Below are 13,397 nucleotides of genomic sequence, written 5' to 3'. Positions count from 1 at the left end.
TTTTGATGATGAAAAAAAAAATTAAAAAAATACTATGTAATTATAGGCAAATATGTTTCGTTGTTTGTTGATTGAAAAATAAAAAGCTATCAAAATCTATATATATAAAAATAAGTTGTCTGTGTGTGTGTGTGTGTGTCTGCCGAGTGACGTCATGTTTGTGTGTCGACTGACGTCATGTTTTCGACTGACGAAATTACAGACCGGGACATCGGGACACAAATGACGACCGGGGCACCGGCACATAGGGAATATAAATGACGACCGGGACACTCAAAGAGAAAGCGACCGGGACACAAGGAATGTTCGATTAGCAATCACCATCAACAAAGCACCGGGACACAAATGACGACCGGGACACAGGGAGTATAAATGACGACCAGGACATAAGTAAAAAAAACTAAAAAAACTAAAAAAAAAGGTAAAAACTACAAAAAAACTAAAAAGAAAAAAAAAACTAAAAACTAATAAAAAAACTAAAAAAGCTAAAAAACTAAAAAAAACTAAAAAACTAAAAAAACTTACAAAGAAAAAAAAATAAAAAAAGGAAAAAAAATGAGAAATAAAGGAGAAAAACAAAACTAAAAAAATAAAAATAAAAAAAAACTAAAAAAAAAAGAAAAAACTAAAAAAACTAAAAAAAAAGTAAAAACAAAAAAAAAACTAAAAAGAAAAAAAGGGGAAAAATACAAAAATTTATTTCATCATATACCATTTCAAAAACAAATGTATATACAGACCGGGACACCGGGATACAAATGACGACCGGGACACAGGGAATATAAATGACGACTGGGACACAGGGACACAACTACAACGGGGACGCCGGGGGGCACAGGGGGATATATAAATGACAACGGGGACACAGGGAATGTGCGATTAGCAATCACCATCAACAAAGCTCAAGGGCAATCATTAGAATCATGAGGTATAACTAAAAAAACTAAAAAAAGGTAAAAAACTAAAACCTAAAAAAAAGACCAATTCAAAAACGAATGTATATACAGACCGGGACACCGGGACACAAGGAATATAAATGACGCCCGGGACCCTCAAAGAGAAATCACAGACTGGGACACCGGGACACAAATGACGACCGGGACACAGGGAATATAAATGACGACCGGGACACAGGGACACAACTGCAGCGGGGACGCCGGGGGGCACACGGGGATATATAAATGACGACGGCGACACAGGGAATCGTCGATTAGCAATCACTATCAACAAAGCTCAAGGGCAATCATTAGAATCATGAGGTATAGATCTGAATACGGATTGTTTTCCCATGGACCATTGTATGTTGCATGTTCAAGAGTCGGTAAACCTGACAATATATTTATATGCACAGACAATGGGACAGCAAAGAATGTTGTATATTCGCAAGTTTTACGTAGTTAAAAACATGTATGTATATATATATATATATATATATATATATATATATATATATATATATATATATATATATATATATTATATTCACAGGTGGGACATAGGGACACAACTACAATGGCGCGTAATTAATATGGCGCGTAACGACTTACGTGCGCGGGGGGGCTTGGGGGGGCGAAGCGCCCCCACCAACTAGGTGTTGGGGTGGCGCGAAGTGCCACCACAACAGCTAGTACCATATAATAATAAACAAACATGTTTAGCCGTTTCAGTATAAAAAACAAATAAATAGACGTTGCATGATAATAATAATAGATTGATAGGTTTAGCCGTTAAAAGGATGGGAAACACCAAAGAGAATATGTAAAATGCTATTTTATAGTAATAAACATTTTTAGCTGTTTGTTGATTGAAAAAGCTGTCAAAAATAACATATGATAATTAATATGTTTAGCCGTTTGAGAATTGAAAAACCAAGTAATAAACAAATTACTGTATAATAATGGTTAAATCTGGTAACTTCAAATATGTTAAATTTATTATGTGGAAGGTTACCCATCGTTATTTATTGGTGTGAGTAAATTTGTTGTAGATTAGGGTAAAAACACCTAAAATAGGGTATTCGATAGAAATATTTTTTGTAGTCGTATTTTTTTTACATTTTGACGCTTTTATTCTGGCTAAAACAGTTTCAAAACTTTCAAAGGAAATCACAATTGTCTTTATCGTATTAGAAATTTAAAGATGGATGAACTTTTTCTACAACATCAGAAAATATACTACTTCTGGAGACCAAGAAAGATATAAGATAAGAATGGAAAATTGACACAAGTAGAAATGAAAATGATAAAGTGGAAAAAAGAATATTGTACGTTCTTTCGAGCTCCCTGATAGAAGAGAACAGAATTTATTTTCTGTCTAAGACTGACTATCCATATCTTTATGGGAAGCAGAAAATCGGTAGATATTTCAGAGTATTCAGGGTCTGATAATTGAAGAGAAGAGCATTTTTAGACGCTTATTCCTAGATTTTTCTGTTTAATGGGTTCTATTCGTAAGTCCTTGAGGGGATCCTTTGAATCAAACTTTAAAGGTTCTCCATATATCTTTCCAGTGTATATATATTCCATACCCCCTGACTCAATAAACTTGAAAGAAAAACTTTTTTGTGTGTTTTAGACCCATCAGCGACTATTGTAAGAAAAAGTAATAAAAGGCTTGCAAATTTTGAGATTTAACTAATAACCTGTTGTTCCACTTTATAAAGATGTTCATATGTAATAAATCCCCAAACCATTTATTCCGAAAAGGATAAAACTTGCCTAGTCAAATTTTAGAGAACACTTAAAAATGAACCCTAGAAACTCTGGATGGGTATGGAAATTTTTGCAGCGTCATTTTTAAAAAATCAAGTGTCGTCACTAGCTAGTCGTCAGTCGTCATAGTTCCAGTCGTCATAGCTATGCAACTACCTGTTTCTTTGCTTGCGTTATTCACGGCATCGGCACAAATATGTAATAATTCCCCAAACTATTTACTCCGAAAAGGATGCCATGTCATAATTTCTGGCTGAACTTTCGACAATTTTGTTTTGAAACGGGAGAGGGGGGGGGAGGAGATCAGTACATTTAGATAAGTAGTGAGAATCCCTACCAGAGGTATTAATGTAAGACCTTTTGTCCCCAACAAAACAAAAGGAAAACCCCGTACTGTATAAATGAGCTGTGGGGATCTTAAAACTGTGTTAACTATGGTACCGTAATGATGCATTCATAAGACTGACGCAAAAAAATTGATAACTATTTGAAACATCCACATTTCAGGATTTGCCTTATAGTCGTTTTTTGGTCTCAGTTCCTTCCTGTAATAGAAAGAAAATCTCTCATTATTTTATTAGAAATGCCCTAATCTGCCTGGCTATGTGAAATTATGAACTTTGAAATGATAAAATTAGTCAGGATTGTCAAATTCAGGATTGTATGCCAAGTTATCGCTTGTAGTTTGAACTGGGAAAAGTATTCTAAAAGAAATCTGCATAAAGAATATGTTTTCCTTTTGCTCATTTGAGAGAAATTTAAGAGAAAGGGTGGAGAAGATCCATTATTTTTTGAAATCTCACAATGTCGTTTGTAACCCCTGTTCCATAAAACTATAAAATAAGACAATTATAAATTTATTCATACGTGTAAGAGAAAAAGTATAATGTATACAATATAATTCTACATAAAGTAAATAAGATATTATAAGATCTATTATTCTCAAAGAAAATTGTTCAGTTCATGTATATCTTAATTGCTGCTTTTCTAGTTACCTTCTTCTGAAAGACAGGGATGTATTTGTTCTTTGTTCTTTGTTCATCGTTGGTAAAGTCAGAATATTTGTTGTTTTTTTTCTTTGTTTTTTTTTATCTTGATTTTACTGGCTTGAATTTTGCAGCAAACAACAGGTTAGGTATGTGTATTCCATTTTTGCTAGTAGCATTAAATAGACACATGTGGAAAGAACGGGATATATTAAAATTAATGAAAAGAATGGAAAAATACTAAAACTCATAATAATAAAAATCAGCATAATTATATACCATAGTAAACAAAATGGGCTCCGCTCACTTTTTATTTTGTAGAAGAATAAAATAAGCATGTGACCATTTTTATTATATATTTTTGACCATTTTTAAGGATAATTTTTTTTTACCAATATAGAAGAATAAAATGAGCTATTTGACTAATAAAATAAGCATTTGACCATTTTACTTGAATAGTTTGAACAGGGCCTCCATTAGCGATAAGTAAGTTCTAAAGAGAGATGGAAAGAACATTTTGAGAAAATGTTGACCGTAATAAAGCTCCAGGAAATAATATGGAAAATAACGAAAAAGCTTATGACAATTTGGATGTGAAGGAAGATTTATTTCGTGAGGAACAATTAGTGAAAGCATTAAAAGGTTTAAAAAATAATAAGGTGTCAGGTGCCGGTAGTTTGGTAAATGATTTTCTTAAATGTAGTGGTTAGGAGGCTAGAAATACGTTACTGAAGATTATGAAAACGATTTTTGAAAAAGGGTAAGTACCTGGCGATTTTTGGGTAACTTTAGTTAAGTCCCTCTATAAGAAATGTGACAGGAATGGGTGTAGTAATTATAGAGGTATTGGTTTAATATCTGCAGGAATTGACATGTTTAATATGATTTTAGACTTAGAGATGCTGTAGATAAAGTTTTAAGAGAATAACAGTGCGGTTTTAGAAAAGGTAGAAGATGCGTCTACCAAATTTCCCTCTTTGGTTAATAATTGAGAAGTGCCTGAATTATTAAATACCTTTGGTCCTCAGTTTTATAGCTTATTAGCAGAAGTTTGATTCTATTGATAGAAGAGCTTTATTGAAGGTCTTATCCTTGTATAGTTGTATGGTATACTGCCGTTAGTCTAGGAATATCAGACGGAGATTTATACGGAAGACTGAGGATTTTCTAGATCTTTTCTAGAGGAATTGTTTATGGACTGTTTTGGGTAACTGTTTGACCCACCGTATTTCAAACAATAAGCTCTACGAAAATGTGGGTCTATCCCGCTTTCTAGGGCTATAATGAGAGAAAGATTGAGATAGCTGGGATATATTTTAAGGATGAAACGAGGTCGTAAGAAATGATTTTAAAGGAAATTGGAATTTCTTGGGAGGGTTTAAAGAGGGAAACTTTGAATAGATTGGGATGGAGGAGGAGCGCGGGCGGCTAAGTTAGTAGAGCTAACTAAGAGTTAGTAGGCGGCTAAGTAAGTAAATTTATTTATTTTTATAGTAAAGATCTCTTAAGCTCAAGAATTGAAAGTCGCTGCATGGTAATTTTCATTGCTTACTTTATCGCAAATGATGAAAAGAAGTAAAGATTTGATCAGTTCTTTTTTTTTTACAAAAGTGCAAAAACGACCTGAATTCAACCGTTTTTAATGAAAACTAAAATTTATAGGTGTCTGATGTCAATGATGACGTAAGACGTGCAGCTGTCACAGCAATAGGATTCCTTTTATTTAGGTAAGTCCTTTTGAGTTGTCAGTAGGGTTTCTATTCGTCTTTACGAGAGATTATGGCCCTATGGGCCTGCATTCCACCATAGTGCCATATTTTTCCAAACTTTGATGTATTTTTAGGTTAATTCACTAGTAGACGTTTTGACTCCTCCCATGAAGTTAATTCCTTTGCTTGCAATACTTTCCTACCTCCAATGTCTCATGGCCATGGGCGCCCATAAGCTGAATTTGAGGGAGGGGGGCCTACCTGTTCCAGTAGACACTTCTAATGCTGTATAATAGAAACCTCAAAACAAAAAATATAAAAAAATGAGGCATCGTCATTTAGCCAGGGGGTGGCTACCTCCAATACTACCTACCTCCAATACTACCTACCTCCATACTTTACATCCTACCAAAAATGCCTGTCATACTTCTTCTCCTACCTATTTGTTGGACCAGTAATGGCTCAGTATAGAATTGAATTCCGGTTGTCAAATTCAATGTTTTACAAGTTACAAACTACTTATTAAGGAAGAAATATCTTTAATTAGTTTAATTGTCTCTTTTGGGTATTTAATTTGACTCACCGGATTAATCACCAGTTTAGTGACCAGACCAATTGCCTTAGCCGTGTAGAACAGGGCCATGACCTGGGTCTTGATTTGGGGCTGGGGGGTAAGATTGGTTATAAATTGAGACATTTTTAAATAGCCAAAAAAGCACGTATTTTATATAAATGCTCATATTTCTGGGAGGGGGTGGACAGCGTTGCCATCTGCATATTTGTACAGTTTACAAGACATTTTTTTCACCGTATGGCCACGGGAAACTTTGTGGAGGTATGTCCATTTTGCAGGTGATATTATTTTTACCAAAAAATATTTCTTTTTCTAACGTATTTTTTAGTATTTTGAAATCATAGGCACATATTTTTACAACTAGCTACCTTCTGTTATTTCCAGCTTCGTCAGCTATTACTAGTATCTCAAAAATGCTAGCACGCCATTACCTAAGGTTTTTAAGATCCCTTTTAATATCCTTTTCTGTCTTTTAAGACCCTTTTCGCTAACAATTCCCACTAGTAGGGTTCTACATTGCTTGGTTTAGGCCATCGTACTGAGGTTACATTAGGCGACCATGAAAGGGTAATGTTCAGATGACTCCGAAACATAGTTGTCGCTCTTTAGGATTTTTATTAAAATCTCGAATTTCAGTCCTGAGCTTAGGATCTTATGAAAAGTATCTTATATTTAACATTACTCTTAAAAGTAATTTTAAGTTTAAAATTTAGTAATATTTGATATCTTGGGATTTGTTTCAAGCCCGGAGATCTTTTGTATTTTTAGAATATTCGTTCGTCCTCAGGCCTGAAAGGAAATGTTTTTTAAGAAGGCTAAAACGTTGGCCTGATGATGGCGAATTTTAAAATTCCTTTTGTAGTATTTTAGAATATAAGTTGGGGCTGCCGATCTCTGGGATTTTCCCCGAGGTCTTGGAATTTCAGTCTTTAAAAATCACCCTAGAAAAATATATTAAAGGTATTTATTGTTGTTGTTTCATATAATTAGATTGGCTTTTCAGTCCTTTTTTTGCAATTAAGCATTGGGATATTTTTGAGTTCTCAGTAGGAACTCAGCTCTGAAAAGAGATTTCTTATTACATTCAACAAGGTAGTAAACAAGTTATTTAAGGACTTCTTGGAAAAATTGTTGGAAAATCCTTTAATGGTTCAAATAAAGATCATTTCTAAAAAGATGGTGAAGTGGAAACAAAATTAGCATTTGAAGGGTCTATAAGGCTCTTGTCAAAGAGTATGGGTAACTTATAAGAGTCGACATTGGCGCTAGTGTCGAAATATAAATCATCTATGTAATCTAGCGGTTGTCTTTCATTGGTAAACCATAACTGTTTTTTTTTTTTTTTTTTACAAACTAAGATAAATCATTTTTTAGTGCATTAAATTCGTCGGATACACTAATTACATTAATGGTGTTTTATTAGTTCACAAAAAGAGCGTCAAGAAACACCCAATGCTAGATGGCATTGGTGATCTTTATTCGTCGTCAAAGTTAACCACTCCCTTTGGTCATTGCTTTAAGGGATCATGTCTTATAAAGGTTAAAACTACTAAAGGGCTGACCTCGTCGGATTTTTGGAAGGGTGCTTACTGAGCTGGAGAAAGTCTTCTGGATAAGCTGACCGGAATGTTCCTTCGGGTAAGGTTAAATATAGAGGATTGTGTAAGGGATGTGGTTCAACATCCTGTGGTATTGCTTCGTCAGTTTTGTATTTTTTTTTGCAATATGATGGGAAATAAACATATAAATAGATGCATACATAATCAGTGTGGGGAATGACCTTGAACAATAGTACTTATCTGCGTCACTAGCATGGGATAGTGACGGAACCGATTCATGATGGTTGGGACGTTGAAAATCTTCGTTTAGATTATAAAATACCCATCGAAAGTAATCAGATATGATTAAATTTGGTTCTATCTAATATGATTTAAAATTATTTTTAATATCGAAAATGATTAAAATTTTGCGAATACCAACACTGTGGGTGTCTGATGATATTTTCCCAAAGGCACTACTCTGAAGCGCACTTTATATGGCTATGGCGTAAGCAATGTTAAAACAAAACTTTACGAATTGCAGCAAAAAAATTACATGTAATTTTGTTACTTTTTTACGAGTCAGACAAAATATTAAGGGAGTAGGATTCAAACCAGCCGCCCCACTCCCCTGGATACGGTCCTGGTCGTGAAAATAAGTTCTGTAAACATGTGTAATATTTCCCCAGAGAGTTACGGTTTTGCACTCGTTACATATTCTTGATCCTCTAGGGGAGGGGATCAATTTCTGTGCGTTCCTTGTTGCAGAGAAAACGCATTTCTGAATATTAAGACGATTAATGTTGCCATAAAATTGGCATTTAAGATAGTTGGATAAGCTAAAATTCCACTTCTGCCTGAAAACATGACCAGGGATATGACCCTGGCTTTTTCACTTTTTTTCGCTTGACCTGGGAAAGTCGGCTCCAACTCCTCCCTTCCCCCTTCTAAGATTTGACGGAATTACGCCACTGAACAGATAGCTCTTAAATTCCATTTTTGTGAAAATACTGCACTAATAGGTCTTTCGCTACAAGTCATATTCCCTTATTTTTTTTGTTTATCTAAAAAAAAAAAAAAAATTAAAATTATTGCCAAATCTGTTTTTGGATCAAGTATAGAAACCCATGCCCAGATAATAAGATTTTTAAGAATTATTTTTTTAATCTTGACATTCTGAAAGTAATTTTATCTAAAAGTAATTCATTCTGTAAACTACAATGGTACACCTTCTTGGAGTTACTACTTTGATGTTTATCATTGAAATGACCACTCAATTTTCCCGGAGGGATCTCCACTTTCCGCCACCTGATGTACATCTCATAGCGACACATGTGCTGTAAAGTTATGCCACACATTACACAGTTTCGTCACGTGTGACACAGCCCCCGCAGCGCTTGATATAGTTGCCACACTTGATGTACTTTCGCCATACCTGGCATTAGCCACCTGGCGTATGTGGTTTCTGAAGTTTGGCAACTCCTTGATTCTTACAGTAAGCAAAACTAAAATTTTGATTCAAGCGAAAAAATTTAGCGTAACAATTTTCCCAGACTTTGCCGATTCAGATGCTATTTTTACCATGTCAGAGAATGTTTGTTTAGAATAATCTCCAGGGAAACCTTTGCATAATTAACAAGGGGAGATCCCCATTAGAAGGAAAGTATATATCGTTGGTTAGTTTTTGCTGGTAACTTTGATCTCAGCACAAGTCAAATGTTTGAAATTGTCCAAAATTGCCAAATTCTTTCACACTTAATTTTTTTCCAAATTCTAAGACTTAACTTTATTCATCTTGTTTACCAGGAGAGTAAACATCTTGGTATCCTTGTTATCCAGTTTTGAAGCCGTAGAGTTATCCTAAAAAAAATCAGGATTGATTTTTTGTACAGTAGGGAATTCAAGTTAGAAAATGTCAGTTCTTTTATTTCTAATTTTAGAGCTGTGGACTTCTAAACTCACATATAAAAACAGAATCTCTAATCAGAATTTTAAGACACCAAGCAATGGAATGATGTTTTTTTGTGTTTTTTTCTTCCTTGTAAAAATTCCGATGTTCTTAGAAAAAGCTATCTCCAGAACGATTAGTTTTGTAGAAAGATCTAAATATAAAGATTGAAGTAAAGTTAGCCTAAAAATATACTTAAAGTGCTAAGGATACCAAAATAAAGACTTTTTCACCCCCTGGATCCGTCTTAGGCTTGTTTGTACTTGAAAACCGCGATTTTCTAAGTTTTTTTTCAGTTTTTTTTTTCAGTTTTTTTTTTTTAATATGAAGGTTTTCGGGTATTATCACATGAGACCAGTATTGCCAAGTTGGTTCATGAATGTAAAGCAAAACTACTTAGTCAAATTTAACAATGCTTTTCATCCGCTATAAATTCCAACGTTAATAGTATGTTGATTCCTAAAGACTACTAAGCATTCAAAAGATTGTTCAATATATGTATGCATGTATTGGATTAACGACGCTCCCTGACTACTAAGGTTTCCCAGTCTGAATTTTGTTTGCCATGGACGCAAAATAAAAAATAAATATCCAAAAAAAAAACACCGCTTTTGCCTTAAACCGCATAACTGCATACGGAGGTATTTTTCATTCTATATATGTATGTATAGGATTGACTACTAAGACTACTAAGACTACCTGACTACTAAGGTTTCGCAGTCTGAATTTTTTGTCGGAGTCACAAAATTCAAAAAACAGGAGGCAAATTCAAAGGACAAAAAAAAATTCAAAATTGAGGTGGAATTTCCTAAAAAAAAGAAGACAAGCCACGTTCTTCTTTAAATGCTCCTTGACTAGTCAGTTGACGTATCTAACATACACTTTATCATTACAGAAAGGGCAAATATTCTGGAATTCGCCTTGAAGTCAAAACTTCGGGGAGGAATAGGCACTATTTTTCCAAGCTTCTTGGCAAAGTTTAAAATTTTTTAAATTTTTCATTGAAAATTGTATTCTAAACTATTCCTAATGTCTTGATATATGTGCTTCATGGTTGCAACTTCTAGTGATGTATCACTATTTCTATTGATTTTCTTATATTGTCAAAGCAAAAAATCACAAAATCAGCACAAAAATCACTGGATTATTCAAGGAAATCACTAAAGCAACAAAAAATCACTAGAATTTTGCGATTTTTTTCTCACCGGGGGCAATCCTGATATGGTTCTGTAAGTTTCCTCTTGATGAATTCAAACAATCAGATTTTATTTTGGCTGCCATAACTACTTTAAATGTAAAGAAATTATTGAGTACGTTTAACAGTAAAATTTACACATATTACGGTCTTCTATCTCTCAACCACGGCTCATCCTTCTTGGGTGAGACACTGTTAGGATTATTTTCTACAAAAAAATTTTATATCTGAACAAACTAAGAGGTCTAACCCTAAGGTTTAAAGGTTTCAAACTAAGGTCTTAAACAGACGAGTCTGTACTGTCTCCTAAGATTAGGCTTGCTGGCTACCCCCCCTAATGGTCCTATCTGACATTGTCACACTTCTAAGATAATACCCAAAACCATTTGCTATGCTGTTGTCTGAAGGACAGCCAGCGGGCCAATGTAGATCAGGGGAATCAAGGAGCAATTAAATATGGATTCTCATGAATATCCTTAACTACTTACAGTGGCGTAAATTTGCTAAAATTTATGGGTAGTGGTAACATGTATTTCTCAAAATCTGGGGGGAGGGAGTTTGCTTCTTTTTTTTCTGTGGTAATACCAAGAAAAATTCAATTTTCAATGAAAATACCCACATGAAGGGTTTTTTTAATCTAGGGGAAGGAAATTTTAGGGTTCAAATTTCCCCGTGCCTCTCCCCTTCCCCCTATTGACCCCACTTCCTACTTAGCCACCTTCAGTCAGTTATATCACCGCCCTATAATAATGTCTAACTGACCTTGAAGATACGAAATTGGATCATAAACTGCTTTGCATTATTAGAACTAAGAGTATCTATTTGAGGAACGTCTTATCGAGAATTGACGTCTTCCTAGTTTGAGGCTATACATGTTATCATTTAATGATTTATAGTAACAGCCTAGCTGAATTTTGAGCAATTCGCCTTCAAAGTTGTGAGCTGTCCTTGAACTTCAGAAAACCAAATGTGGTACTTATTGATAGCTCTTGGAAACCACGATTTATTACTAGCTAATCCTTTTTCATCGCGATTTTCTATTTTCCTGGCTTATTACTGGAAATCCATCTCCTCCTTGTCTCTCTAGTTTGACAGTGTAAAGCTCAATATGAGTTATTATAAAATCTTTTACAATGTGGATTTTACTTTAATTTGTTGTTCTTTAGAAGCTTTGGAAAAGCTGGTTATTTTATTGAGATTCAAAAAGAAATTTTCTTTTGCAAAAATTTAGCCATTTGAGGAATAGGGGAAAGTATCGAATATGAAAAGACACAGGGTTGAAAAAACATAGTAGTACGTAAGTTAAACGGGAACTAACTGTTCCTTTAGACTTGGATGTTGTCCCTAGTCTCCCCTCCTCCACCGGGTACTGACTGAATAATTTATTTACAAACAACTATTAATCAACATCATTTACAACATCCTTCAAGAGAAGGTAACAAAGCGGCGGTAAGAAATTACGAGTAGTGAAGGTTGTATTCTGACACATAGATTCTTTAGAAATTTTCACTAGAACAGTTTCCGTGGGGTCACTGGTGGCTTATTGCCGTGTAGTATGGAATTTATTAACTATGTACTATGTGTATGTATTTACGTGCATTGGAAGTACTGGAAAGAATTTTTTGGGAGTAAGAACTTAGGTTATAAACAATAATTTGGGTTAGTCTGCTAGTTATTTTATATGATATATTATAACTTGAAACAGTTTATAGTTTGAGATCACGGGTATTTTTGCTGCTTTAACATTATCGCATTATATCGGTGACTTTTGTTGCAGTTGGAATGGTGCTGCCTATTCAGGGAGACGAACATGGTCCTCGAGTACTACAATCATTTTTAAAAAAAGAAGACGAAGTATCGCTATTTTTGAACCGTGTGCTTGCCCCCCCCCACCTTACCTCCATTTAAATTTAATTCTCTTTCCATTCGTATGTAAATTTAATCTTTTGTTTATTATACCATTAATGAAAACATTATTCTAAATGCTTTTGCGCCATCTATTCAATGCACATTTGAAAAAAAATAATACTAAATAAAATGCTGTGCAATTCATTTGACACACATGCATAGGATTATAAGAAAATAATTTTTAAACTATTTTTAATGTGTCTCGACCCTTGCTTAGTGGCGGATAATTAAATGCCCTCTTCTACTTATTCAAAATACCGAAAAAAAATTTAAAACACAAAAAATCAGTGCAGTAAAAAACCTAACCCTCCTTTACGGTTGAGTTTTTTAAGTTTTTTTTTATTTAAGTTTAGAGGGTTAAGTTTTCTCAGTTAAAAAACTTAACCCTCCTAACCTAACCCTAAACCAAGCTTTCACTTGCTTGGGTAATCGCTTAAACATAGGAATATAATTTAGAAAAGAGAAGAAAAGAAAGAAAGAAAGAAAAACAATTTAGTAGTTACCCTTCTCCTGGTCGCAACAACCTTTTCTCAATATAACTCATTCCGCCTAACAACACACCAAAAAAAATCCGTTTCCATTCAACAAAAAATTTAGACAATATTTTTTCATTTTTTCCTCCAGTTTCTTGTGTGATGTAATTAATATTCGCGTTCTTCAAGATGTTTTCCTTTATTTTTGTTGTACTCTTTTGCGGAGACAATCTTGCAGTTGTAAGGGAATAAACAGAAACATGTTTTAATTAAAATTTGCCAGAATATTTTACATTGCTTATCATACTGCGAGATGTTCTAACAACTTTCTTTCTTATAACTCACCAATTTCATT

The 13,397-nt window shown here is 34.1% G+C and overlaps 1 protein-coding gene across 2 annotated transcripts in view; it reads left to right on the top strand.

Annotated features, from left to right (window-relative positions):
* Nucleotides 1-13,397, top strand: part of LOC136036925 (26S proteasome non-ATPase regulatory subunit 1-like) — a 239,848-nt gene that overhangs the window by 107,860 nt on the left and 118,591 nt on the right. For both annotated transcript variants that reach the window (XM_065719311.1, XM_065719310.1), the window contains exon 12: nt 5,360-5,424. In XM_065719311.1, the coding sequence (XP_065575383.1) occupies nt 5,360-5,424 (65 nt within the window). The remainder of the gene's footprint in view (nt 1-5,359; nt 5,425-13,397) is intronic.

This window comes from Artemia franciscana, chromosome 16 (assembly GCF_032884065.1).
Source record: "Artemia franciscana chromosome 16, ASM3288406v1, whole genome shotgun sequence".
NCBI lineage: Eukaryota > Metazoa > Arthropoda > Branchiopoda > Anostraca > Artemiidae > Artemia > Artemia franciscana.
This window is presented reverse-complemented; position numbering and strand designations above follow the sequence as displayed.